The sequence below is a fragment of the Heteronotia binoei genome, chromosome 8, assembly GCF_032191835.1.
Source record: "Heteronotia binoei isolate CCM8104 ecotype False Entrance Well chromosome 8, APGP_CSIRO_Hbin_v1, whole genome shotgun sequence".
Taxonomy (NCBI): domain Eukaryota; kingdom Metazoa; phylum Chordata; class Lepidosauria; order Squamata; family Gekkonidae; genus Heteronotia; species Heteronotia binoei.
This window is the reverse complement of record NC_083230.1, coordinates 104,122,578-104,149,322: the sequence shown is the minus strand read 5'-3', so window position 1 is coordinate 104,149,322 and position 26,745 is coordinate 104,122,578. Positions and strand designations below refer to the sequence as shown.

The following is a 26,745-nucleotide window of genomic DNA, read 5'->3' as shown; positions in this document are numbered from 1 at the left end:
TCATTCATAATTCCACATAGATTTGCTACTCTAATTATTGCCCCCTTTTATCTCTGAGAAAAAAATGTCTCTTTTTAACTAGCTTTGAAAATTAGCTGCCACTTAATTTACTTTAACCTAACTGAAGCTAATTCTAGGCAAATTATATTAGGAAATGTGGTTTCAGCGCAGGATTGCTTGACTAAGACATTTCCGAGTTCCTTTGAAGAAACAGAAAACACAAATTAATCAAGAAAATGGAGAAATCGACCTAATTAGAAGCAAACCCCAAATCTTATTTTATTTTTTATTTCTAAATCCCAGCCTTTTCTGACCACCTGCTCCTATTCTTCACAAGCTTATTTGCTGTGATCCCGTCTACTGTAGAGTTTTGGAAAGACTGGGATTTCTTTTGGATTGCTTAATTACAAATAGCTCATGGTAGTTTCTCAAGTGACAATTGAAAGGAAGTGGATGAGAAGCAGGCAAATGACCTGTCAAAGCAGTTAATGCAAATGTCTGGCTCTCAAATACTCACATGAATGGAGATTTAATTTTCTTTTCCATTCGAAAGTTGGCAGGGATCTAGGAAATGAACAGATCATTCCACCCCTATTGCCACACCTTTTCAAATATATCTTTGACTTTAAAGGGAGGTACAGCCCCCTACGGCATTCCCAGAATTAACTCTATTAAAATGAATCTCAGTATACAGGAATTAGGTACAGTGATGGAAAACTTTCATAGGCTATGATCACACACTAAACAATGCACTTTCAATGCACTTTCCAACTGGATTGGGCCAGTTCACACAGTAAAATCCAGTTGGAAAGTGAACTGAAAGTGGATCGAAAGTGCATTATTTAGGGTGTGTGATCACAGCCATCGGCTCCCAGCAAAGACTGGAGCGCTCCATGCCAACCTGACCCAACCCAAATAGGTATGCCAGGAGATCTCCTGATTACAGAGACCAGGTCCCCCAGAGAAAATGGCAGCTTTGGAAGGAACTGATCTCTGTAGTCTTGGGCTTGTCTTGAGGAGCCTCAACCAATGGAGAAAATAGAGGCTTTGTAGCTCCTGTGTTATTGAACAAGCCTGACAAAGCAAGCTATGGCATAGAAGGAAGCAAGAGTGAGAGGAGAGGAAGAAGATCCGCTTGCGGGCCTGATAGGAGCCCTCTGGGAGCCTGATTCAGCCCCCAGGATTAGTCACTTGGTATCTTCACACACACTAAATAATGCACTTTGCAACTGGTTTTTTACTATGTAAGAATAGTGAAATCCACTTGCAACCAGTCGCTGTGTGAACACATTCACTGCCTCTCATCCTAACTTACATCAAAGAGTTGTGAGGATAAAATTAAAAAAGAGGAAAATAGGGCTGCCAACAACTTTGAGGGGGGAGGGAATCACCTATCCCTTCAAAAGCCTATTTTATTTTACTTTATTTATTTATTATTTAAAGAAGAAGAATTGCAGATTTATACCCCACCCTTCTCTCTGAATCAGAGACTCAGAGCGGCTTACAATCTTCTATATCTCCTCCCCCCACAACAGACACCTGGCAGAGGTGGGTGGGGCTGAAAGGGCTCTCACAGCAGCTGCTGTTTCAAGGACAACCTCTGCCAGAGCTATGGCTGACCCAAGGCCATTTCAGCAGTTGCAAGTGGAGGAGTGAGAAATCAAACCTGGTTCTCCCAGATAAGAGTCCACACACTTAACCACTATACCAAACTGGCTCTGCCTTTAGTCTGCCTTTCTGCCTTCATATGGGCCACCTAGGGAGATCACCAATTAAAACACGTGCAATCAAATAACATCTTAAAAACCATCACAACCAACAAAAACACATCACGAAAACAATTAAAACTAGAGCTAAAATGCATACACAAATGAACGAACAAAAACAATTAAAATGGTGCAGGAAGGAGGGAGCACTGATGGAACACCAAATGGACCAAAAAAGGCTTCACCGGATGTCAGGAAATGGCAACTGAAGGGGACAGATGAATCTCCCTGAAGAGAGAGTTCCAGGGTTTTGATGCCATGACCAAAAACACTCTCTCCTAATCTCTGGTGAAGGTACCCAAAGCAGACTCTTGGAAGATTGCCATAGTGGTTGGGTAGGTAGATTCATAAGGGAGTAGGTTCCAAACTGTATAGGGCTTTAAACGCCAGTGTAGATGGGCCTATAATGGATCGATACAATTCCTACAATGCACTCCTGTCAACATCCTGGCTGCATCATTCTGCACCAACTGAAGTTTCCAAACACTTTTGAAGGGCAGTCCCATAGAGAGTGCATTGAAATAATCTAGATGTAACCATGACCAGATCTTTTCTGCCCAATAAAGGTTGCAGTGGCTGACTAGTTAAGCCTCCTAGCCACAGCTGTCATCTGCTTATCCAACAACAGGTCTCAGTCCAACAGCATAACAAACTCTGGACTGGTTCATTCAAAGGGAATGAGACCGCATCCTGAAGGGTGACACCTTAAGTCCAGAATCAGACCTCACCAGTACCACTTCCGTTTTGTCAGGATTAAGCTTCAGTTTATTAACCTGCATCTGCCCAAAAACTGACTGCCCACAGGCAACTCAACAGGGCTGCACAGCTTCCCTAGGATCAGCCAGAAGCATGAGATAGAGCTGAGCATCATCTGCATATTGATAAGAACCCAGCCCAAATCTCTAGATGACCTGCCCCAGCAGTTTCAAGCAGATGTTAAGGAGCACAGGGGACAAGATGGAACCTTGTGGAACTCAACAGGCCAAAGGTCAAGGGGCTGAGAAGCAATTGCTTCACTCACTGCCACCTTCTGAAAATCTATCCTCCTGATGGGACTAGAACCACTGCAAACGCAGTGCCTCCTGATCCCCGCCTGGAAAGATGGTCTGCAAGGATACAATGATAAATATTATTGAAAGCTGTGGAGAGGCCCAGGAAAATCAACGAAGTCACTTTCCCTTATGGGCAACCTGGTGGCCCCTGGCTCCCCGGGGACCCCCATAGCGAGCTTGGAAGGACACCTGTTCAGCACAGGCCCGCAGCAGCCTCGAACTCCGGCCTCAGCCTCCCAAGAAACTGGGATTACAGGCACGAGCCATTAAATGCGTTTCCCTCCAAAGTTTTACAAGGGAGATATCATCGAGTCCCTTTAGGCAACAGATTCTGTTCCTGAGGAGCGAATATTCCCGACTCAATTCAGCATATATTGCTTGATTGTTCCTTTTATCATAATCTCCGTAAAGATTTATTTTGCAAGCTTTCTTTCTCCCCTGATTTGTCTATTCTGCCACCCTGTTATTATTTACTGAACGATACTGAGGGGGAAGTTAGCGAGGCTGCGGCAAAATTTTTGGCTGACATCCCTAAATTTAAATCTGACCATGTATGAATGCATCTGTAAGCTCGGTTTCATTTTGATTTTATCTCCAATGTTTAAATTTTTATATTCTGTGTATTTTTATTTGCAACTGTTATGCCATTAAAGGTTTGGTATGGACTGTCACACTCCCTCTGTCCATCTCCCAGCACAGGTCATCCACCAGGGCAACCGAGGTTATTTCGGTGCCATAACCCAGCCTGAAGCACGACTGGAAAGAATTAAACAATTTATGCTATAGTTATACCCTGTGTTTCTCCCCAACATGGACCCAGTTATACACCATCCTCCTCCTCCTCTGTTGACCTGAGCATATAGGACAGACCCAAGGTCACCCAGCAAGCATCCATAGCAGAGGGGTTTTTCAAATTTGGGTCTCCCAGATCCTAGTCTGACACTCTGACCACTGTGCCACACTAGCTCTCAAAGGCTTACCAGTCATTTACCTCCATGCCATGAGAAGCTCCAGCTGCCTACTTCCACACACTAGACCTCTGTAAAAGGGGCAAGACTTTTTTCTCTAGGCTGTTAGCTGCTGTTGGGGAACATTATTTATACTTATCTGAGCTTCTTAGAGGAAGGGTGGATAAAATCGCAGTAACTTTTTCTAGCAGGAGCTTCTCTGCATATTAGGCCATGCCCCCTGGTGTAGCCAATCCTCCTGGAGCTTACAGTAGGCCCTGTACTAAGAGCCCTGTAAGCTCTTGGAGGATGGCTACATCAGGGGGGCATGGCCTAATATGCAAAGGAGCTCCTGTGCATATTCTACAGAACATTTGTCTCGGAATATAATTGCAGTAAGGGACTAGCTGAAGACCCTTCTTAGAGATTTATTCTGTACAGATTCAATATTTTGCAAACAAATGGCAGAAGCACAAAAGTCTGCTACAGGGCAGACTTAGGGTTGCCAAGTCCAATTCAAGAAATATCTGGGGACTTTGGGAGTGGAGCCAGGAGACTTTGGGGGTGGGGCCAGGAGACATTGGGGGTGGAGCCATGAGCAAGGTTGGAGGAAGTACAATTGAACTCCAAAGGGAGTTCTGGCCATCACATTGAAAGGAACTGCACACCTTTTCAATGCCTTCCCTCCATTAGAAATAATGAAGGATAGGGGCACCTTCTTTGGGGGCTCACAGACTTAGCCCTCCTAGTCCAATCCTTTTGAAACTTGGAGGGTGTTTTGAGGAAAGGTATCAGATGCTATACTGCAAATTTGGTGCCTTTACCTCAAAGAACACAACCCCTGAGAGCCCCAGACACCCGCAGATCAATTTTCCATTATTCCCTATGGGAATCATTCTCCAATAGACATCCCCCCCCACTTTCTAAAGCTTTCTAAAGCAGGGGGAGGGCCTCCAAACCGGGGAATTCCCTGCCCCCACCTGGGGATTAGCAACCTTCTCTCTCTCTCTCTCTCTCTCTCTCTCACACACACACACACTTACTGGGTCTGGTTACTTGCTCTGAAAATGAAAGCAAAACAAACGGAAGCTGCTGCTGACCCTTCTCCATGAAGTGCTTCCTGTTTCCTGCTTCCTGCTCAACTTTAAAGGCACACAAACAGCAGAAACACACACATTTTAAAATGGGACCTGTTTGCAGGTTTCTAAATCTGCCGGAGCTCTAGAGCTACATGGTGGCTGTGGGGGCGGGGCTTCCCCGTCAGCCAGCTGGCTGGGGGGCGGGGGGAAGCCTGTAAAACCAGGGGATCCTCCGATGGGACCTGGGGATTCAGAAGCCTAGACTTAATGGCCCCTTCAAAAATGGGAACCCTGTGCTTATCTCCTCATCCTTCTCTTCTAAGGTTCCATCCTTCTCTTCACAAGGTTCCATCTTGGGGGTCAGGCAGCAATTTTTCTCCAGGTAGGCTTCCCAATCCCCACGTCCCAGTGGGGATCCCCCATTTTGACAGGCTTCTCCCCGCCCCCAGCCAGCTGGCCGGCGGGGGGAAGCCCCGCCCCCACAGTCATCCTGTAGTTTTAGAGCTCCTGTGGTTTAGAAATGTGTGCCTTTAAGGCTGAGCAGGAAGCAGGAAGGGCTTCATGGGAAAGGATCAGTAACAGTTTCCTCAGAGAACGGCCCCTCCCTTTCTTTTGCTTTCGTTTTCAGAGTAGGCTTCCCAAACCTCCCGCTCTGGCGGGAGACTTCTGGGTTCGCAGCCTCATTTCCCACTCTTCAAAACTCTGGAAGCGGGGGTGGAGGGGGGGAGAACATACCTTTAGGCTTCATGTTGTAGAGCTCCTGAGCCGTTTGCAAAATGTCTGCCCCTTTAAGGCTGGGCAGGAAGCAGAAAGGGCTTCTGAGAACGGCCCCTCCCTTTCTTTTGCCTTCGTTTTCACAGGAAGTAGAGTTGTCCGGAGGAAGATCTGGTAAGTGTGAGTGTGTGAGAGGGAGGGGCAGGGGATTCCCTAGTTTGGAGGCCCTCCCCCCCTTTAGAAAGCGTGGGGGGGGAGGGAAATGTCTACTAGGCACTCTATTATTCCCTATGGAGAACGATTCCCATAGGGAATAATAGGAAATTGATCCGTGGGTATTGGGGGCTCTGGGGGGGCTATTTTTTGACGTAGAGGCACCAAATTTTTAGTATAGCATCTAGTGCCTCTCCCCAAAGTACCCCCCAAGTTTCAAAACGATTGGACCAGAGGGTCCAATTCTATGAGCCCCAAAATATGGTGCCCCTATCCTTAATTATTTCCTATGGAAGAAAGGCATTTTAAAAGGTGTGCTGTCTCTTTAAATGTGATGGCAAGAACTCCCTTGGAGTTCAATTATGCTTGTCACATCCTTGTTCTTGGCTCCACCCCCAATGTCTCCTGGCTCCACCCCCAAAGTCTCCTGGCTCCACCCCCAAAGTCCCCAGATTTTTCTTTAATTGGACTTGGCAACCCTATTTCAGAGCAAGTAAAGTTCTGCAGGAACAAGACCCAGTAAGTATGTGTGTTTGAAAGAGGGAGGGGCAGGGGATTCCCTGGTTTGGAGGCCCTCCCCCCCCCGCTTTGGAAAGTGTGAGGGGGGAGGGAAATGTCTACTGGGCACTCTATTATTCCCTATGAAGAACGATTCCCATAGGGAATAATGGGGAATTGATCCGCGGGTATTGGGGGCTCTGGGGGGGGCTATTTTTTGAGGTAGATGCACCAATTTTTTAGTATAGCATCTAGTGCCTCTCCCCCAAATACCCCCAAGTTTCAAAACAATTGGACCAGGGGGTCCAATTCTATGAGCCCCAAAAGAAGGTGCCCCTATCCTTCATTATTTCCTATAGAAGAAAGGCATTTGAAAAGGTGTGCTGCCCCTTTAAATGTGATGGCCAGAACTCCCTTGGAGTTCAATTATGCTTGTCACACCCTTGTTCCTAGCTCCACCCCCAATGCCTCCTGGCTCCACCCCCAAAGTCTCCTGGCTCCGCCCCCAAAGTCCCCAGACATTAACATATGCTTATAACTCCCTTCTTATGAAACCACAAGTTTATTTACTTCATTTATAGTAGGCCCATTATATATTGTGGGTGTGGATAAAGATTCAGGAATCTGCGTATGGTGTAACACAAGCAGGCCTATTTCCCTGCCCACCTGCTCAGTGCTTGTCGGGCTACTGAGAACGACAACTGAGGTAGAGGTCTTTACTAAGACAAAGCAATGTTTTTCTGAACACCTGGAAAATACCCTGAATAAACATAAACTTCTCTTGTTTGCATACATGTTTCTCTGTTCTATTGACAGGCAAGAGTGATAATAAGTTCACTGTTAGAAGGAATGATGAAAAGTGATTAATCTTACAGTTCATTTACTGGCTTTAAGAAACACTGAAACTGGGAATCATCACAAAACTCAATTGTTTCAGGTCTAATTTTCATAGTAAGAGCTTTTGACAAGTCACAACTCTCAAACAACTAAAGTAAAATGAAACAATCTTTGCGGCCATAATTCCAGTGGGGTAGTAGCCATATTAATTTAGTGCAGCAAAAACCAGCAGGACTCTCATAGTCCGTCTAAAAGACTAACAGAATTGTATTCCAGTATACATTTTCATGGAATAAAAGTTGTTATTCTTTAAGATGCCACAAGACTGCTGTTTCTTGTGTAGCATATACTGCATCTGCCTGTAGGAAGACAGTGGGGAAGTGAACAGAGTGTACCAAGATCAAAACTCTACCAAGAGAGAGAAAACAGAAATAGAATAGAGTACTGTATATTGAGTGTTGGTTTACACAATGTTGGGTGATAACAAGGAAAAGAAAAGCAATATAGATGCATTAAGATAACGCAAGGTAAAAATCATAGCAGAAAATTATGATTTGGTCGGGATGCGAGAGGGAATTCTTAAAAACTGCAGAATGAGGGGAGATATTTCTGAGCTTCTGGAATCCTGTGTTCCTTGCAAGGTAGAAAGTGCGCGTTACCAGCTCCAGGTTGGGGAATACCTGGAGATTTTTTTCTTCGGAGTGGGGGATGGAGCCTGAGGACAGCAGTGTTTGGGAAGGGGAGGCCATTGAGCTCAAGGCCATTGAGCCATTTTTTGAGTGTAGTGCCTGATTAGAATCTCGTTGGAGACTTTTTGGTCCAGTTGAGATTAAACATTTCCCTGCAGTTTTTGGGAACGCAAGTAAGGGTTCAGTGTAATTGACACTGAACTATGACTTCTTTATCAACAATGTATTATGGGGCACCCTATGACAGAAGAATAATCGAAGCAGGTCTGGTCAAGTCGACTTCCTGTACATCGGGACTCCTTCTTTCAAGAATGTTGATAAATGCTGTCTGTGTTTTTCTCATTGTTAATGATATTATAACATAGTTAATTGGTCACTATAACCTTTTGGTTGTGTTTTTTACTATTGTCCTGAGGTGACCTCTCTCCAGTTCATTATTACCACCTGGAGGCCGGCAATGTTGTGTCTTCATTTCTTCCATCTCTGTTCTCATAGGATTTCACACAGAACCATTGGATTCTGGCCTGCTTCTCGCTGAGGTATAAAGCTGTAGCTAAACTGCATCATTTCAGACTGGAAAAGAAGGATCACCCGGCAACATGTCCCTTCCATGCAAAAAATAAAAATAAAAATCTTTACACAGAAAACAAGTGTGTCCTGGATAATTTTTCCGGTCCAGCTTTCTCTCTGATATATTTGGAAGTTCTTCCTCAGTTGAAACATCTGAAACTGATTAATGTTTCTTTCTTTATTTTAAGAGGTAATGTGCCAAGCACCCAAATAGAGATCAGGGTAGAGACCCATCAGTGTCAGTTTCAATGGAATCTTTTGATTTCTTGACTAGTTGACTAACGTGAGTGTGGTTTTTCATTCTACAAGAATATGAAAGGCATGCATACAATGTAGGCAGGCCGGCCGGCAATGCAGTTGTAAGCAAAATTACAACCTTCTAAGTACACTGACTTCAGTGGACTTAAAAGAAGAGTTGGTTTTTATATCCCACTTTTCTCCACTCTAAGGAGTTTCAAAGCGGTTTACAATCACTTTCCCTTCCTTTCCCCACAACAGGCACCTTGTGAAGTGGGTGGGGCTAAGAGAGTTCTGAGAAAACTATGACTGGCCCAAGGCCACCCGGAAGACTTCACATGGAGGAGTGGGGAATCAAACCCAGTTATCCAGATCAGAGTTCACTGCTCTTAACCACTACACCTTGCTGGCTCTCATTTAAGATTGCACGGCAAGTCAGAAAAGCGTCATCTGCTACATTTCTGCACATCTGCCTTCTGAGGACATTGATTTCCTATCTAAAAAGAGAAAGGTGTCCACAAACTCTTCCTTTGCATCTTACAAAGAGCATTTCCATTCCCAGAAATGGCAATTCGATGCTTCAAGAACAAGAATACACACGCAACACACACAAAGACAACGATACTCACCCTACTACCACAATTATAAAATCTAGTAAATTCCAGCCATTGCGGAGGTAAGCGTTAGGATGAAAGAGAAGTCCATATGCTATTACTTTTAAAAATGCTTCCACTGTAAAAATTATGAGAAAGAGATATTCCACTCGTTCCTGCAGAGAAGACAAAAGAAAACAAGAAATGTTGCAATTAACTCAGTATATCAGGAGAAAATGCAGAAGACCCACACAAAGTTCCTATTTTATTTATAAATAGGATGCACATACAAAGGAGAGCTCTGCCACATCTACAGAAACTTGCCTAAAACTAAACAATGAGCCCACTACAAACATCAAATCTCAGATAAAGGCCAACGTCACACGAACAGTCAATCCTGAAATCAATGGGATTAAATGGGAGTAGCCCAGCATACAATTGCATTCCAAGGCTATGGTCCCATACTTTTCTAGGAGTAACCACCATTGAACATAAGTGGAACAACCCCTGTGTAGACATGCATGGGTTTGTACTTAAAATCTTTTTGCTCCTGTGCATTTCGAATGAGACGTCACAGTGAAAGCCTCCACTCCTTTCCCAGACATTCCATTGGATAAGGAGAAGCCTGAGATACTTCTAGAGATGCAAGCTGTGATGCTGTGCAGGCCTATAGCTACAGGGGGGCCTGTGGGGCTCCTGCCCCCTGACTTCCTGTCAGGTGGCCCCAACTTTCCCCTCCCCCTGCCACTACCACAGAGGCGAAAGCAGAGAGGCTGGGAGCCACCCCTTCCCTCCCCCCACGATTTAAATTGTGCAGGAGCGGTACCCAGAAACAAGGAAGGTCAGGTACCTTAAGTCAGGTGACCTGAGTCATGGCAGCAGCAGCCAGGGAAGGGAACCCACTAGGCGCCCCCCAACTTTTAAAATCCTGGCTATGGGCCTGATGTTGTGTGTTTTAAAGACTAGGGCTGGGTCCAGACCAACAGCTTGGGGCGGCAGCATCCTGGCTCAGAAGAAAGCTGACAAAGTGGAAAGCAACCCCAGGGCAGTCAGATGGTGCATGCCTCGCTGTCATATGAACATACGAAGCTGCCTTCTACTGAATCAGACCCTCGGTCCATCAAAGTCAGTATTGTCTACTCAGACTGGCAGCAGCTCTCCAGGGTCTCAAGCTGAGGTTTTTCATGCCTACTTGCCTGGATCCTTTTTAGTTGGAGATGCCGGGGATTGAACCTGGGTCCTTCTGCTTACCAAGCAGTTGCTCTACCACTGAGCCACGGTCCCTCCCACCATCGTCGGGAGAGGGATGGGCTCCGTATGCTCTGGAGGAGCGGCCAGACCATTCAAGTGCTTGAGAGGTGCTTCCCAGGTGCTCACCAGCCATTCAGGCGGCTGGGAAAGGCAGCATGGAAGCACTTGGGAGATCTGCTACCACTTAGGAAGTGGTGGCTTTTTATGCCACTCTAGAGATGCTGGGGGATGGGGTGAGTATGGGAACGGGATGATTGACAGATGTGCGCATCTGAACTTCTATTTTTAATCCATCTGGAGACTGTCCCTGTGTCGGCTCTAACTGGCCGTCTGGACCCAGCCTATGTCTCATAAATTGAAGCAGGGAAGTTTGGCCAAAAATATTAGTACTCCATTAGTACTTCATTGATGAAAGCTCTATTCTTGGAACTAGGGAATCAATAAATAATATTTTGCGACAAGGGTTTAGCATGCAGGAATATACATTTGCTGCACCCGCTCATTCTCACCTCATCTGTCTTTGAGAGTGAGGCGAGGAGCAGGGGAAGATCTGCACATTACCACATGCTGACAGCAAGGAACAGGGAACTATTGGGTTGCGTTGGATCACTGAAAGGTTAGCCGGCTTCTCTTAATGACACTGCTTTGTGTACCCTACAGATGGTAAGATTAGTGGGGAGAGGTCTCTTGACTACTGAGCAACTGAAGGGAGCATCTGCAGTGAAGTTAAGGCTGCTGAAAAGTCCTGATGTCAAAACAGTGTTATTCACTGGAAAGTCTTGATGTCAAGACACTGTTCAGTGATTCAACCCGGCTCAGTGATCCAACAACTTCGCTAACTGAACACTGCAATTCCTTCCTGCTGAGCAGCATTTCTTCTTCCAGCTGAGCATAGTGATTTTCATCTGCTAGTTGAGAAGAAGCTTCTGGTTCATAAGAATCTTTACTAAAAGGCAGGGACTGTTTATTCTCCATGACTGTAAGTAACAGCTCCTATGCAAGATTTAAAACATCTATTGATTCTCAGGGCTAAACTACACGTGAGTCTTGGGAGTTTCATAATTCACACTCCAGACACACAATCTGGCTATAAAACGCAGCTACTCTTTGTTTTTTTTAATCTGGGAAACACATGCCTGCCAGGGCTTTTTTTTTTTTGTAGATAAAGTGCAGCAGGAACTGCATGTTAGGCCACAGTCCTTGACATTGCCATTGTTTTGCACAGGGCTTTTTTGTAGAAAAAGCCCAGCCAGGACTCATTTGCATATCAGGCCACACCCCCTGACACCAAGCCAGCTGGAACTGCGTTCCTGCTCAAAAAAGCCCTGGTGCTTGCCAACACCTCCTTGGATTGGAGAAAGCTGAGGACACCCCCCCCCCATGCACGAAAGCACCATGGTGCTATGGGAAAACAAGGGGGGGGGGACCACTTCCCCAAAGCAATGGACTCAGGGTAGATAACCCATGTGCAAGGTACCAGAGACAGGTAAAAGCACACACAGAGAGAACACTTTTATTAACTTAGCTTCTATTGTTAGCAAATACATAATCAAAGAGGAAGCCTTTGGTTCCATCAGATTTTCAGCTTGCACAGTGGAATGATATAATCAATAGCTGCTGTATTATGTAACTGCATTCCAGAATATAATTCCATACCTTAGAGCCCTTTGATATGCACATACTATTGCTTTCCTTGGATGGAACAATATAAAGCCAAGAAATCATTGACTTCATTTTATGTTGTGCATAATGTTAAGATTAACATTCTTCTTTAGCGGTTCAATGAAGGCTATCAAAATTCTTCATGTACCAGAAAAAAGCTCCTGGCTACCCAGAACTGCTTGTCCAAGTACATTAATATACTTCACCGTCCATAACAAAGAAATACAATCCTATCTAAATGTCTGTACTTAAAATCACCACAGTTCTAGAATGATTAATTATATGACCTTTTGAAGTCTTTCCAAAGACTATTTTAAAATCAAGAACCATGTCACAAGCCATCTGAACCTTAATTATTCCTGACAGTTGGTTGTTCAACTGGCCGTGGAACCAAAATGGAAGCCTTACTGCAATGAACTTAAGAACATAAGAGAAGCCATGTTGGATCAGGCCAATGGCCCATCCAGTTCAACACTCTGTATCACACAGTGGCCAAAAAACCCAGGTACCATCAGGAGGTCCATCAGTAGGGCCAGGACACTAGAAGCCCTCCCACTGTTGCCCCACCCAAGCACCAAGAATACAACTTAAGTTGTGAAGCTACAATATAATCTTACTAGAGGCTAGGCTGCCAACTCTGGCTTGGAAAATTCCTGGAGATTTAGGGGGTGGAGTTTGAAGAGGGTAGAGTTGGGGGCAGGAAGGGAGCTCTGTGGAGTATCATGCCACAAAGTCCACCCTCCAAAGAAACCATTTTCCTCAGGACAATCAACTTTCATCTCCAGCTTGAGCTTGGAAGCTGACAACCTTTGAAAAAACCAACAAAATTTCCAGGGTGTAAGCAGAGACATCTGATGAAGCAGGCTTTGTCTCTTGAACGCTTATACCCTGGAAATCTTGTTGGTTTTTAGATGGCACTAGACCAGAATTCTTATACTCAGAACCCAGATACAAAAACACATGGCAAAATCATAATCTCTGCATTTGTTCTTTTTTTCGTATCAGTTTAGGTGGAGCTACCAACTTCTTGGAGAACTCCCGAAATTACAACTGATCTCCTGATGACAGAGATCAGTTCCCCTAGGTAAAATTACTGCTTTGGAGGTTGAATTCCATGGAATACCCAGCTAAGCCCCATTCCTGCCTAAACCCCAAAGGCGGGGGATCCTCTGGTTTTGCAGGCTCCTTCCCACCACCAACCAGCTGGCTGGCAGGGGAAGCCCCACTCCAACAGCCATGATGTGCCTTTAGATCTCAGGCAAGTTTAGAAGCTTGCAAATGGCTTGTTTTTCGGAAAGAGGTGTGCCTGTGCCTTTAAATCTCAGTGAAACTGGAACTACATGGGGGCGAGGCAAGTAGGCAGAGCCACCTGTGTGTGTGTGAGAGAGGAAGCGAGAGAGCATAGTCCCTCTGTTGGTTTTACATTCCTCTCAGAAGCTGTTTGCATAGTAAAAGGAATAGTAAAGAGTAGAACCTGATTACAAGATAGAGGAGAACTCCACCCTCTAGACCTCTTTCTCCTTAAATTGTCTGAAACACAGCAGATTGTTACATTTAGCAACTCCAGTGAGCAGTGGCGACTTGCCTGCTAGGCAAATAAGGTATTTGCCTAGGGTGCGGGCCTTAGGGGGGCACCAAATTGGGCCCTCTCTGCCTCCTGGTCAATTGATATCACCCAGGAGGAGAGCTACTCACCCCGCTGTCCCACCACCCTCCTCTGCAGTGCTGTCACCACAGTGCCACCCATATAATATAATATAATATAATATAATATAATATAATATAATATAATATAATATAATAAACTATAATTTGGTACTTGCTTCAGCTGCTAGGACATTATATGCGTAGTTGTGGAAGCAAGAAAAAATACCTGAGAAATGGGATTGGATTGTAAAAGTTATGACATGGAGTGAAATGGACAAATTAACAAGAATTTTAAGAGACTTTGATTTAGAAGTTTTTAAGATGGAGTGGAAAAAGTTCAGAACATATGTAGAAAAAGAGTGGAAAATAAAAGGACATTGGACAATTTTTGATAATGATTAAGTCTTAGAAAAAAGAAGAATATTAATTTTTGGTTTTATTAGTTAAGGGTACCTTTAAACATTAGTACTTTAAGTAAATAACACCGGCGGGGGTTAAGTAACGGGGGGAGGGGTGGGTAGAAAGTAATATATGGGATAGATAAAAGAAGTTATTAATGATGCAAGAAATATAATTTGTTACCATATGTTACCAAATAAAAATTGTTTTAACCAAAAAATCATCACACCGGGACAGTCAGTCCATACAATCCCTAAACTGCCCTACTGTGAGCTCATCTGTAGTACCCTGAAAAGTGTATTGTGAAAAACATAGTTTAAAATGCATGGTATATTGGACATCTTATTATTACGGAATTATTTCACCCTCCAAAAAAAGGGAACATTCACAAAATTTTTAGAGCACTGGCTGCCAGGGTTTCCTGGTCAAGTCTGAGCTGTATTGCCTCCTAGTTAGTCCTGTAAAAGCCACCCATTGTGATGAGCTTGGATCCCTGTTCCATGCATCATTACAATCACAGATTCTGGAGCCATTGCAAATGTTCTGGGGAAGGCAAATCTAGGCTTGGCTCAGCAGAGTGCATGGCAAGCAGAAGTTAATATACCAGTGCTGCCAGCTCAGTCTCTGGCAGCGGAAACTAACCCCAAAACCAAGGCTGTTATAAACAGAGACTCAAAAGGTTGTGTGAAATAAACAGTTACACTCTAGAGCAGGGGTGGCCAACGGTAGCTCTCCAGATGTTTTTTGCCTACAACTCCCATCAGCCCCAGCCATCAGCCATGCTGGCTGGGGCTGATGGGAGTTGTAGGCAAAAAAACATCTGGAGAGCTATCGTTGGCCACCCCTGCTCCAAAGGACAAGTGCTTACAATGAGGGACCACTTGAGCTTTAAAAGTTGGCAACTGAATATACTGATTGCCACATTCAGCTAAGCATGTGCAATATTTTACCTCTTGTGTACTTAGAGGTCAAGCCAGAATAGAAACGCATTATCTTTGCAATCTGAAGCAATCTGTCTTCAGCAGATATAAAGACACGTAACACTGTTCAGGACTACATGTCTATAGTCACCTTTTTTTGCAGAATTCATTTGAATAGACACCATGTTCATGTAAACCTTCTGTAATTAGCCATCTTTTAAACTAGTATTTATGCTCTTCACCAATTATTTACAAAGTGTCTGATATTAGGAATGTCACAAATTATCAATTTAGTTATTTGATGCAATGGCAACTTGTATGATTTAGCACTATAAGTTCATACACAGATTTTTTTTTGTTTTAACTCACAAAATGGGTAATGTAGATTTTCCTTCTCTGGGAAAAGCAGTCTGTAAATGGGAGAAAGCGTGTGATAGAGCTGCCTTACAAAAAAATGGAAGTACATGTCTCTGTGCTTCTGAATTATAGGTTATCAACAAATCCACAACATGAATATCCTTACTTGTGTGAATATGTTGACCTCAGGCCACAGTTAGCATTAATAACTTTGACCTTTAGCACGGCAGATCCAGATGTTTGTACTTATAGGCTTAATTCTATAAAGCAGATGTTGAGACAGATTTGTTGATACTGGGTTATGTCCAAAACACACTTTGTTGCTAAGGAGACATTTCACTTCAGCATACACCAATGCGAGGCAGAATAAAACCCTACGGAGGACTCTTACGTGTTTTCCTTTTATAAACCAGAACACACTGTCACTGCAGAAAATGGAGGACTTCTGTCAGCAAGAGGAATCTTGCTATGGCACCTGCAATCCTGTTACAGACAACTTGTTGCACTCCTAGAAATCTTGTGATCTAACACAGGAGAAGTCACTGATACTTGGTGGGGGTTTTTTAAATGTGGATGTGTGTATGCATACCTGGAAGTCATGGTGACCTTTGGTGACTGACCCCTACTCAGGGCCTGGAGGATATTCAGGGAGCTACCCAGGGCTGGATTAACAATTAGGCCAAGTAGGCACTGGCCTATGGGCCCCCATGCCTTTAGGGACCCCGGGCTGGCTCCCCCCCAATATCCCTCCTGCTTGCAGCCCTCCCAGCCTGCATGCGCAGCCAGCAACTGAGCCGCTCTTTGCCTGACTTGCCTGGTTCGGCTGCTGCGGGCGTCGTCACCAAGTTTGCATCTCTCTATCTTCCCTGCAGCTTTGTCTAAAAGGCTTTTGAGAAAGTGCCTGCAGGCTGCAGTGGGGGCCATGGGTGGTGGGGTGAGTGCTCTGACTCTGAAATAATTTGCAAGGGGCCCCCTTAAATTCTGATTGCCTAGGGGCCTCCACAGGGTTTAATCTGGCACTGGAGCTGGCTGAATAAAGCCTGCCCCCACCTCTTGACTTCTAATATTCCAAGAAGGTCTCCCATTCAAGTACTAACCACAGTTGACCCTGCTTATCTTCCGAGATCTGACAAGATCAGGCCTGCCTGGGATATCCACGGCAGGGCAGGAGAAGTCGCTGTTGTGGGGTGGATAGGTTGATTTTTCATAATCCAATAAATGTCAGGAAATAGGAGTCAGGTGCAAAAGTATTAGTTTCTGAACATTAGGCCTTTTCTTCTGCAGATTAAAGCAACCACCATCACTATTTGCATTTTTCAGTGTTCAAAGCACACTTCACACACACATTACCTTGCTGTAGTGGAGAGCAGTGTGTTCATCCCCACACTAAAGATGCCAGGCCCTGACCTGGATAACCCAGGCTAGCCTAATCTTATCAGATCTTGGTATCTAAGCAGGGTCACCCACGGTTAGTATTTGGATTGGAGACCACAAAGGAATCCCAGAGATGCAACACAGAGACAGGTCATGGCAAACCACCTCTGAACGTCTCTTTCCTTGAAAAACCCATGGGGTTGCTTATAAATCAGCTGTGACTTGACAGCAAAAAACCCAAGTTGTATGGCTGAATCTGAGAGAACCTGCAGCAATCTAGTAAATTCCTGGCAGAGGAGAGATTTGATCCTCCAGATCACCACTCAGTCACATGTCAAATTTTGTTGCCACTGGAGAGTTCCACACCAAATCTGCTTTGCATTTTAATAAACAAAGATAATGATGGTCCAGCAGGTAAGCCTGTTTCTGGGCAATGCTGCTTCAGAGGGGAGGCAGAAGCTCCTACAACTGAACCATTCTCTATCTTTTTTTAAAAAGTCCCTGCACCCAGAAAATTAGCGTGTCAGAGAGAAAGCTATGTTAGAACCCTTCTTTCTGATATGCTAGTTTTTTATATGCAAGGAATGTTTCATATGGAGGCGAATACAATCATTTGTCTCCACTCGCTGTCTGAAGTGGAATAGCCCAGGCACAGATTTATCACCTGAAAAATGGCATATGCCAATGAAACAGTGGCAAATGCCATAGCACTGGTGGGATGCAATGCACGATGGGAAAACAGGATTCCAGCATTGCTGGCTTGGACAGAGGTTTTCATTTGCTCCAAATGAACCTATTAATATAAGTACAAAAGTCTTGTTTCCCAAGAACTTCATCAGATACTGCTACATACTGCATTTGTTGCATGCCATGTCTTTTTTTCACTTGAAGAGGAGATTGACCAGTTCTGCTAGTCTGTACTCAGTACTGAGCCTCTAAACATTTGGAAAGATATATGGCGAACAATAATAAAACTGTTAACATCTGTGGCTTCTAAATGAGAAAGTTGGTTCTCTGGACAGTAATAAATATTTACTTCTATCAGTGTTCAAGCACTTCACATACTTTAGCCCAGTTATCCCTAATCCTGGAGGCAATGGTAAGGGAGACCAGCAAAAGCAACCTCATATTGCAATCTTGGCAGGAGGGAAAGAAGCTGAGAGTTTTGCCTAAGGCAGCCAAGTGCACTTCATAGCTCATGTGAGTTTTGAATGAAAAACTTTTTCATGACCAGAGTAGTAAATCAGGGGTGTCAAACATGTGGCCTGAGGGCCAAATCAGGCCCCCAGAGGGCTCCTGTCAGGCCCCTGAGCAACTGGCTTCTGTCTGCTTCCTTCTCCCTCTCTCTTGTTTCCTTCTGCATCTCAACTTGCTTTGCCAGGCTTGCTCAATCACACAGGAGCTACAGAGTAAAACCTCAATCTTCTCCATTGGTTGAGGCTCCTCTCCTTCCTGGTCCCCTGGGGAGGGAGGGAAAGAGCCCAAGTTTCCTTTGCCCAGTTCCCTGGATCCCATGGGAGAAATACAAAGAACCTTTAAAGGTGCAATTTGATTCCTGCTTTGTTCAACTGCTTCAGACCAACACGGCTGCCCTCTTGGATCTAAAGAACCTTTAAGATCAACAGGTGCTAACTTTCAAGTATGTTTTAAGTTTTTTTAAAACAATCTTTAGTTGTGTTTGTCTGTGTCCTTTAAATAGTTCCTATCTCTGCTAGCTAATCTTAAATAAATACACATACGGCCCGGCCCAACACAGCCCAGCCTGGCCCGACAAGGTCTCATTTATGTCAGATCCGGCCCTCATAACAAATGAGTTTGACACCTCTGAAATCCTTTGAAATCAGTATGTTCATTTCATAATGCCCAGAATATGGAGATATGAATAAATCGTCAGGATCAAACTCCCTGTTGTGAGGTGAGACCAGTCCGACCCAGGCCTCCTTCCCATAGATCAACCTACACAACTTAGACCAGGGGTGGCCAAAGTTGCTTAATGTAAGAGCCACATAGAATAGACATCAGATGTTTGAGAGCTACAAGACATGAACATCAGATGTTTGAGAGTCACAGACAGGAAGGAAAGAAAATAGATGGGGGGAGGGAGAAGGGAGAGAGAGGTAGAAACAAAGCAACTTTAAATGCATTCTCCAAGCCAGCCAATGGGGTGGTAAGGACTTCGAGAGCCACAGTTCGAGAGCCAACAATTCAAGAGCCAACTGTCCCAGCCACAGTTTGGCCACCCTTGACTTAGACCACAGTTTGTCTGACATAGCAAGAAAGAGGAGATGCTCTTCCAAAAAGTGCCCAAGAAATAAATCACTCTGGATACTTCAAGCAAACTTACTCATTACTATACAAGAAGTACAGGAATCATAATATTCAATCAAATGTGATGCAAAGTATACTAGCCATCTAAGTGGTATTGGCTAAAACAAGACAGGAGGAGGAGGAGGAGACACTATGTGAGGTAGGAGAGGTTGAGAGAGTCTGGAGAGAACTGTGACTGACCCAAGGTCACCCAGCTGGCTTCATGTGTAGGAGTGGGGAATCAAATCCAGTTCTCCAGATCACAGTTCACTGCTCTTAACCACTACACCATGCTGGCTCTCATTTAGGACTGCACTGAAAGTCAAAAAAAGCCTCATCTGCTAAATTTTGTATGTCTGTCTTTTGAAGACAATGATTTTATAGAGTCCACTGTTCTGAACCACTATACCACAGAGCTTTTCCAGCAGACTGAAAGGCTTCCTTCCATCAATATAGCAACTAATTCTAATAATGCTGATTGTATTAGAAACAAAACAAGACAAGCGCTCCTGGGAAGCAAAGGGTCTGATGCTCGGGTACACCTAGTTTTTTACACCAACCTTCTGGCAGCTGTTTTATCACAATAGCAGCAGTTAATCATTTCTGTTTGTGTTTTGAACTGCGCCTGTTTAGAGTTTCTGATCCTCAGAAGTGTCCTTCCCTAGATACTCAGGGTGAAAAAGGAAAAAAGGAAAGAGAAAGATAGGGAGACAGAGATATAGAAATGGATTATTAAGGATGCTGGTGGCGTTTGGGTGGGGGGGGTGTGTGTGCAAGAAACTAGGCTTTGGTGGTTCTGCTTCTACTTATGGTGCTGCATAACTACTGCTTGATCACATGGCATGATCTATAGGGGCTACAAGTTTTGCTTCTAATCACCATATTACCCAGGCTTTTAAACATTAAATGATTGAGAGTATGGTAGCCAGAAAAAAAATCATAGAGTTGGAAGGGACCTCTAGGTTCATCTAGTCCAACCCCCTGCACAATGCAGGAAACTCACAAACACCTCCCCCTAAATTCACAGGATCTTCATTGCTGTCAGATGGCCATCTAGCCTCTGTTTAAAAACCTCCAAGGAAGGAGAACCCACCACCTCCCGAGGAAGCCTGTTCCACTAAGGAATTACTCTAACGGTCACAAAGTTCTTCCTAATGTTGAGCCGGAAACTCTTGATTTAATTTCAATCCATTGGTTCTGGTTCTACCTTCCGGGGCCACAGAAAACAATTCCACACCATCCTCTATATGACAGCCCTTCAAATACTTGAAGATGGTGATCATATCACCTCTCAGCCGCCTCCTTTCCAGGCTAAACATCCCCAGCTCCTTCAACCTTTCCTCATAGGACTTGGTCTCCAGACCCCTCACCATCTTTGTTGCCCTCCTCTGCACCCGTTCCAGCTTGTCTATATCCTTCTTAAAATGTGGTGCCCAAAACTGAACACAATACTCCAGGTGAGGTCTTACCAAAGCAGAGTAAAGCGATACCATCACATCACATGATCTGGACACTATACTTCTGTTGATACAGCCCAAAATTGCATGTCTTTTTAGGCACTGCATCACACTGTTGACTCATGTTCAGTGTATGATCCACTAAGACCCCTAGATCCTTTTTGCACATTCTACTGCTAAGACAAGTCTCCCCATCCTATAACCATGCATTGGATTTTTCCTAACTAAATGCAGAACTTTACATTTATCCCTGTTAAAATTCATTTTATTGATTTTAGCCCAGTTTTCCAGCCTGTCAAGGTCATCCTGTATCCTGTTTCTGTCTTCTTCTGTGTTGCAACCCCTGCAAATTTAATAAGCCTTCCCTCTATTCCTTCATCCAAATCATTGATAACACAAGGTCAGGAGCTTGGGGGTACTACTGGAGCCTGCCTTGACAATGGAGGCCCAGATAGCAGCCACTGCTAAATCCACATTCCTTCATCTTAGGCAGGCAAGGCAGTTGGTCCCCTTCCTAGAGCACGGTGACCTGGCAACAGTGATCCATGCAACGGTCACCTCAAGGCTGGTCTACTGTAATGCCCTCTACGTGGGGCTGCCCCTGTGCTGAACCCGGAAGTTGCAGCTAGTGCAGAACGCTGCGGCCTGGCTGTTATTAGGGCTTCCCAGGCGGGAGAACATTCAGCCGGGACTGCGGGAACTGCACTGGCTGCCAATAGTATACCGGGTTCGTTACAAGGTGCTGGTTATTACTTTTAAAGCCCTATATGGCCTAAGACCTATCTACCTTAGGGACTGTCTCTCCCCACATGTTCCCCAGAGAGTACTTAGATCTGGATCACAAAATCTGCTAGTAATCCCTGGGTCAAAGGAGGCCCAACTGAAATCGACCAGAGATAGGGCCTTTTCAATTACAGCCCCCTGCTGGTGAAACAAGTTACTGGACGAAGTGAGGGCCTTGCAGAACCTTGGGCAGTTCGCAAAGGCCTGCAAGACTGTCCTCTTCCGGTTAGCATACAACTGACTAGCATTTAAGAAATTCGGAGGAAGCCCGTAACCATCAGATTAACACCAAATTAATAGACTGTCTCTGTTTCTTCTGTCTGAATTGTTTTAACTACTGTAAATTTTTGAATATGTAGTTTAATAATTAATGTTATTGTTCTATGTTTATATGTTGTAAGCCACCCTGAGCCCGGTGGGGAGGGTGGAATATAAATCAAATAAATAAATAAATAACAAATAAAGATGTTGAACAATACAGGTCCCAGGACAGATCCTTGAGGCACTCCACTTGTCACTCCTCTCCAAGAGGATGAGGAACCATTCACAAGTACTCTTTGGGTGCGATCTGTCAACCAGTTAAAGATCCACCTAACAGTAACAGGATCCAAACCACATTTTACCAACTTGTCAACAAGGATAGTATGTGGAACTTTATCAAAAGCATTCCCCTGATCCAGCAAGGTAATCACTTTCTCAAAAAAAGAGATCAGGTTAGTCTGACATGACTTGTTCTTGAGAAAACCATGTTGGCTCTTAGTAATCACATCCATTCTTTCTAAATGTTCCAGGACCGACTGTTTGATGATTTGTTCTAAAACTTTTCCAGGTATAGACGTCAAGCTGACGGGTCAGTAGTTACCCGGATCATCTTTTTCCCCCTTCTTGAAGATGGGGACAACATTCGCTCGCCTCCAATCTTCCGGCACCTCTCCTGTTCTCCAAGAATTCTCAAAAATAATAGTCAGAGGCTCAGAAATTACATCCGCAAGCTCTTTTAAAACCCTTGGATGCAATTCATCTGGCCCTGAGGATTAGTTTCATTTAAAGAAACTAGGTGTTTATGTACTACCCCTATGCTGATCCTAGGTTGGAACTTCATACCTCCCTTATATGTTCTGTTTTTGCCATGTTGAGCACCATTTCCCTCAGAACAGAGGACTGAGGAAAAGTAGGAATTGAGCAGTTCTGCCCTCTCTTCATTACCCGTTACAATTTCACTTTCTTGCCCTCGCAATGAGCCTACCATGTCCTTGCTCTTTTTCTTACTCTGAACATAAGAAAAGAACCCTTTTTTGTTGTTTTTAGCATCTTTGGCCAGCCTAAGCTCATCCTGAGCTTTAGCTTTCCTAACTTTTTCTCTACAAGCACTGGTGATTTGTTTATATTCATCTTTGGTTATAAGGTCCTCCTTCCAATTCCTAAAGGTGGCTTTTTTATTTCTCAAGTCTTTAGAGAGCTGTTCATGGAGCCACTTCTTTAGGCTTTTTCCATTTTTTTCTTCTCATAGGAATCGTCTGTGATTGCGCTTTCAGTATTTCACTTTTAAGAAACTCCCACCCCTCCTGAATCCCCTTCCTCCTAAGTATTTCTGACCTTGGGGTTTTACCTAGCATAGTTCTAAGTTTATCAAAGTTTGCCTTTCTGAAGTCCAACCTATAAGTTTGACTACATATAGTTTTTCCCTCCCCTAAGACTGTAAATTCCAAAACCACATGGTCACTACTTCCAGGGTGCCTACTATTTCTACTTCTTCAATCAATTCTTCCTTGTTGGTGAGAATCAAATCCAAGGTAGCAGATCCCCTTGTTTCCATCTTCACTTTTATGGAAAAGGAAGTTGTCAGCAAGAAGCTATTTGACTTTTCATTTTTATCAGAGTTGGACTTCCAACAGATGTCTGGGTAATTGAGATCTCCTATGATCACTGTATCCCTTCTCTTGGAGAACTTTGCAATCTGCTGTAGAAGTATCTAATCCAAGTCCTCTGACTGACTTGGTGGTCTATAGCAGACTCCCACAATAATATCATTGCTATTTCTTACTCCTTTTATTTTTACCCAGATACTCTCAACAGAGCTGCCATGCTCAGATTCACATATTTCCTCACAAGTATATACCTCCTTCATATATACTGCTACACCTCCGCCCTTTCTCATTTGCCTGTCCCTTTTAAATAAGTTGTACCCCTGAATCCTAATATTCCAGTTGTGAGTGTCATCCCACCAAGCTTCAGTAAGGCCTATTATGTCATAGTCTCCTTCCTTTATTAGGACTTCCAGTTCCTCCTGTTTGTTCCCATACTCTGCATTAGTGTAGAGACTTCGGAATCCACGTTTTATGCATCCCGAGGTTTTGGTTTCTGTTCAAGCCTGCAAGTTAACATTACCTAGCTTATGCACCACTCTTTGCAAATCTTTAATGTTCTTATCCCCAGTTTCCGACATCATACAAGGCTTTGAATTATTGTCTCACTCCCCCATACAATTTAGTTTAAAGCCCTCCTTATTAGGTTAGCAAGGCTGTTTCCAAACACCCTTTTCCCTGCTGCCATAAGGTGCAAACCATCTCCTGATAGAAGACCACCATCTCCAAAGTGTAAACCATGGTCAAGAAATCCGAATCTTTCCTGACAACACCATCGACGTAGCCAGTCGTTTATTTGAAGTATTCTTCTTTCTCGTCCTAAGCCATGGCCTTCAACAGGAAGCACTGACGATAACACAACCTGTGCGCCCAGCTCCTTCACCTTCTGACCAAGAGCCACATAGTCCTTTCTAATACATTCAGGGCTATGACAGGCAGTATTGTTCATTCCCACGTAGATCAGCACGAAAGCATAGTAATCCATGGGCTTGATAAGTCTTCCAATCCTTTCTGTCACGTGCTGGATGTGTACACCTGGCAGACAGCAGACCTCTCAGGATGACAAGTCCGGTCGGCACACTTTGGGCTCCACCCCTCTGAGCAAGGAGTCTCCAATCACCACCACCTTCCTCTTGCTATATTGGGGAGCAGAAGCTCCAGGCTTCTTATCCACAGGATCCTGAGAAACTTTCTTCAAGCTTTGTGGAGGCTGGGGAAGTAGCCCTTGTTCCAATGGCTCAGAATCAGTTACTGTGGGGAGATCCTGGAACCTATTGCTGAGCATCAGGGGCTCAGAACAACTCCTGATTTTCTTTCTCCTTCGGGTTACATTTTTCCAGGAACCTTCCTCCTGTGTTGGGTCCTCTTCTAATTGCTGAGATACCATTTCCTATCCCTCCTCTTGCCCCTTCAAGAGCGCCTCATACGTTTTGTCAAGGAAATCCTCATCTTCCTTTATACACTGCAGTGTACACAATTGTGCCTCCAGTCCCTGTGTCTTTTCCTCCAGCAGGGCCACTAACTTACACTTGCTGCAAGTGTAATTCGTGCTACTCTCAGGTAGAAATACAAACATCCCACAGTCTTTACACATCACTGCCTCTGCTCTCTCACCAGCCATACTGCTGCAATCCATTTCAAAATTTTCTTTATCTTCACTTCTCTTTAAATTTCACTACCAACTGCCACTTGAAACTACTTTTGAGTAACTACCCACCTTTCTACAGAAACCCTAGGCTAGACCCCCAGGCTAAGAGCTACAGGCCAAGAGCCCTTCGGTTCACGCCAAAGGCTTGCACCTCTGGCAAGGATGAGCCTTGCAAATTAAAGGCTCAAGCCCCCACCCACCTCTGACTCAACAGCCAGAGCAATAGCAGAGGGTGGGGCCAGCAATTACCCCTAGGCAAACAAGCTCTCCTCACTCAGCAACAGCTACACAAAAGACATACAAAAGCAATCAGAAACCCCTCTCCAGCAGGCACCTAGCACTCCTCAGTTACCTCCCACAGAAACCCTAGGTAATGCTCCCCAGCAGTTTTAGAAAAGCAAATCAAGTCTCACTCACCGTACCAGCAGCTTTGTTCTAGAGCCAAACAGCTTCTTCTACTACAGCTGAGCCACTTCTGCCTCTGGCAAGGATGAGCCTTGCAAATTAAAGGCTCAAGGCCCCACCCACCTCTGACGCAACAGACAGAGCAACAGCAGAGGGTGGGGCCAGCAATTACCTCCAGACAAACAAGCTCTCCTCACTCAGCAACAGTTTACCAGAAGCTCTGTTCTGTGGGATGGACAGGCGCCAATGCAGCTCAGCCTAGATAAGTCTGATTTGCTACTAGTCAGGGATAAAGACCATAACAGCAGGTCTATAACTTGAGAATGCTGTTCAGTCCAGGCCTACAAAACTCAGGGTTCTTCCATGGTATGGAGTGCCTTTTACCAGTTTTGTATAGTTCATTTGCCAAACATACACACACACACTAAAGTGGCAATAATGTACTGGAAAAAGAAGAATGGCTAGAATTCTGAGAATTAGCCATATATGGCTTTTCACCTTTTCCTGGAGACCATGAGCAGGATGCTAAAACCCTACCAATAAGTTCAAGACAGTTTAGAGTGGCATCAACCATGTTGTATCAATAATTGGGATGGGATTAAATGAAAATTTCATGTTCATGGATGATGCACTAGGCTACAGCAATGGCCTTCTCAGAAGTGCCTGTCTTAGCCACTGTGGGATACAGAATGCTCAATGAGATGGACCCTTTGTAATAGTCCCTCCTCGCAGTATTTGCTCAGGAAAGATCCTAGCCTTTCTTGACATATTTCTTGGATAAATTTCCACATAAATTGAAAATTTGGTTGCCTGATTTTAATCCCACCTATATGTAAATGGGTAGTCATGCTTTTCGTAGAGACTTAGCTACCCAAGAGACAGCACTATCAGTCAAAACAATTTCTTTAAAAGGGGTCACACACCAGATAGTATGACTATACTATATTCATGTTCTGGAGTCTTGTGCACTAATCACCATAGCAGTGGTGTGTGAAAACCTCATTCACAGATGCTTGGAAGCTTTATCTTTTAAAATATGTTGTTTACATCCTTGTAATAGTTTGCCAGGGTCAGAACAACCATTTTCAGACTCATTGGCTGAGAACAGACGGGCATTTTGGGGCGGCTGGCAGGCGTCCCGAATCAGACCGGCACAAAAAGAGCCGTTCGGGAGCCTCCACACACTCACTCGCAAGCTGCTCGCCTCTGGTCCATCAGGCAGCTCCGCATCTCTGCATGGGAAGGCGACCTGGAAACCAGTTTCCTCTTTGTTCCCCCTTGGGGGAAGCGCTGATACACATGAGCAGTCTCATTGGAATCTTAAAAACAACAACCCGGAAGCAGCTTTGGGAGGCTTGTAAATTCCACACCGCCAAGTCGCCTCACTTGCGCCTCTCCCCTTCCAGGCGGCAGGGAGGTGACTACCGGCCGGCTCAAACATTTGCAACCACTTTCAAAGTAGTTGCTTTTTGAGC

At 44.5% G+C, this 26,745-nt stretch overlaps 1 protein-coding gene across 1 annotated transcript in view; it reads right to left on the bottom strand.

Moving 5' to 3' along the window:
* Window positions 1-26,745, bottom strand: part of LOC132575754 (voltage-dependent L-type calcium channel subunit alpha-1C-like) — a 621,373-nt gene that overhangs the window by 283,549 nt on the left and 311,079 nt on the right. The window contains exon 3 of the mRNA XM_060244444.1: window positions 9,232-9,371. Coding sequence (XP_060100427.1) covers window positions 9,232-9,371 — 140 coding nt within the window. The remainder of the gene's footprint in view (window positions 1-9,231; window positions 9,372-26,745) is intronic.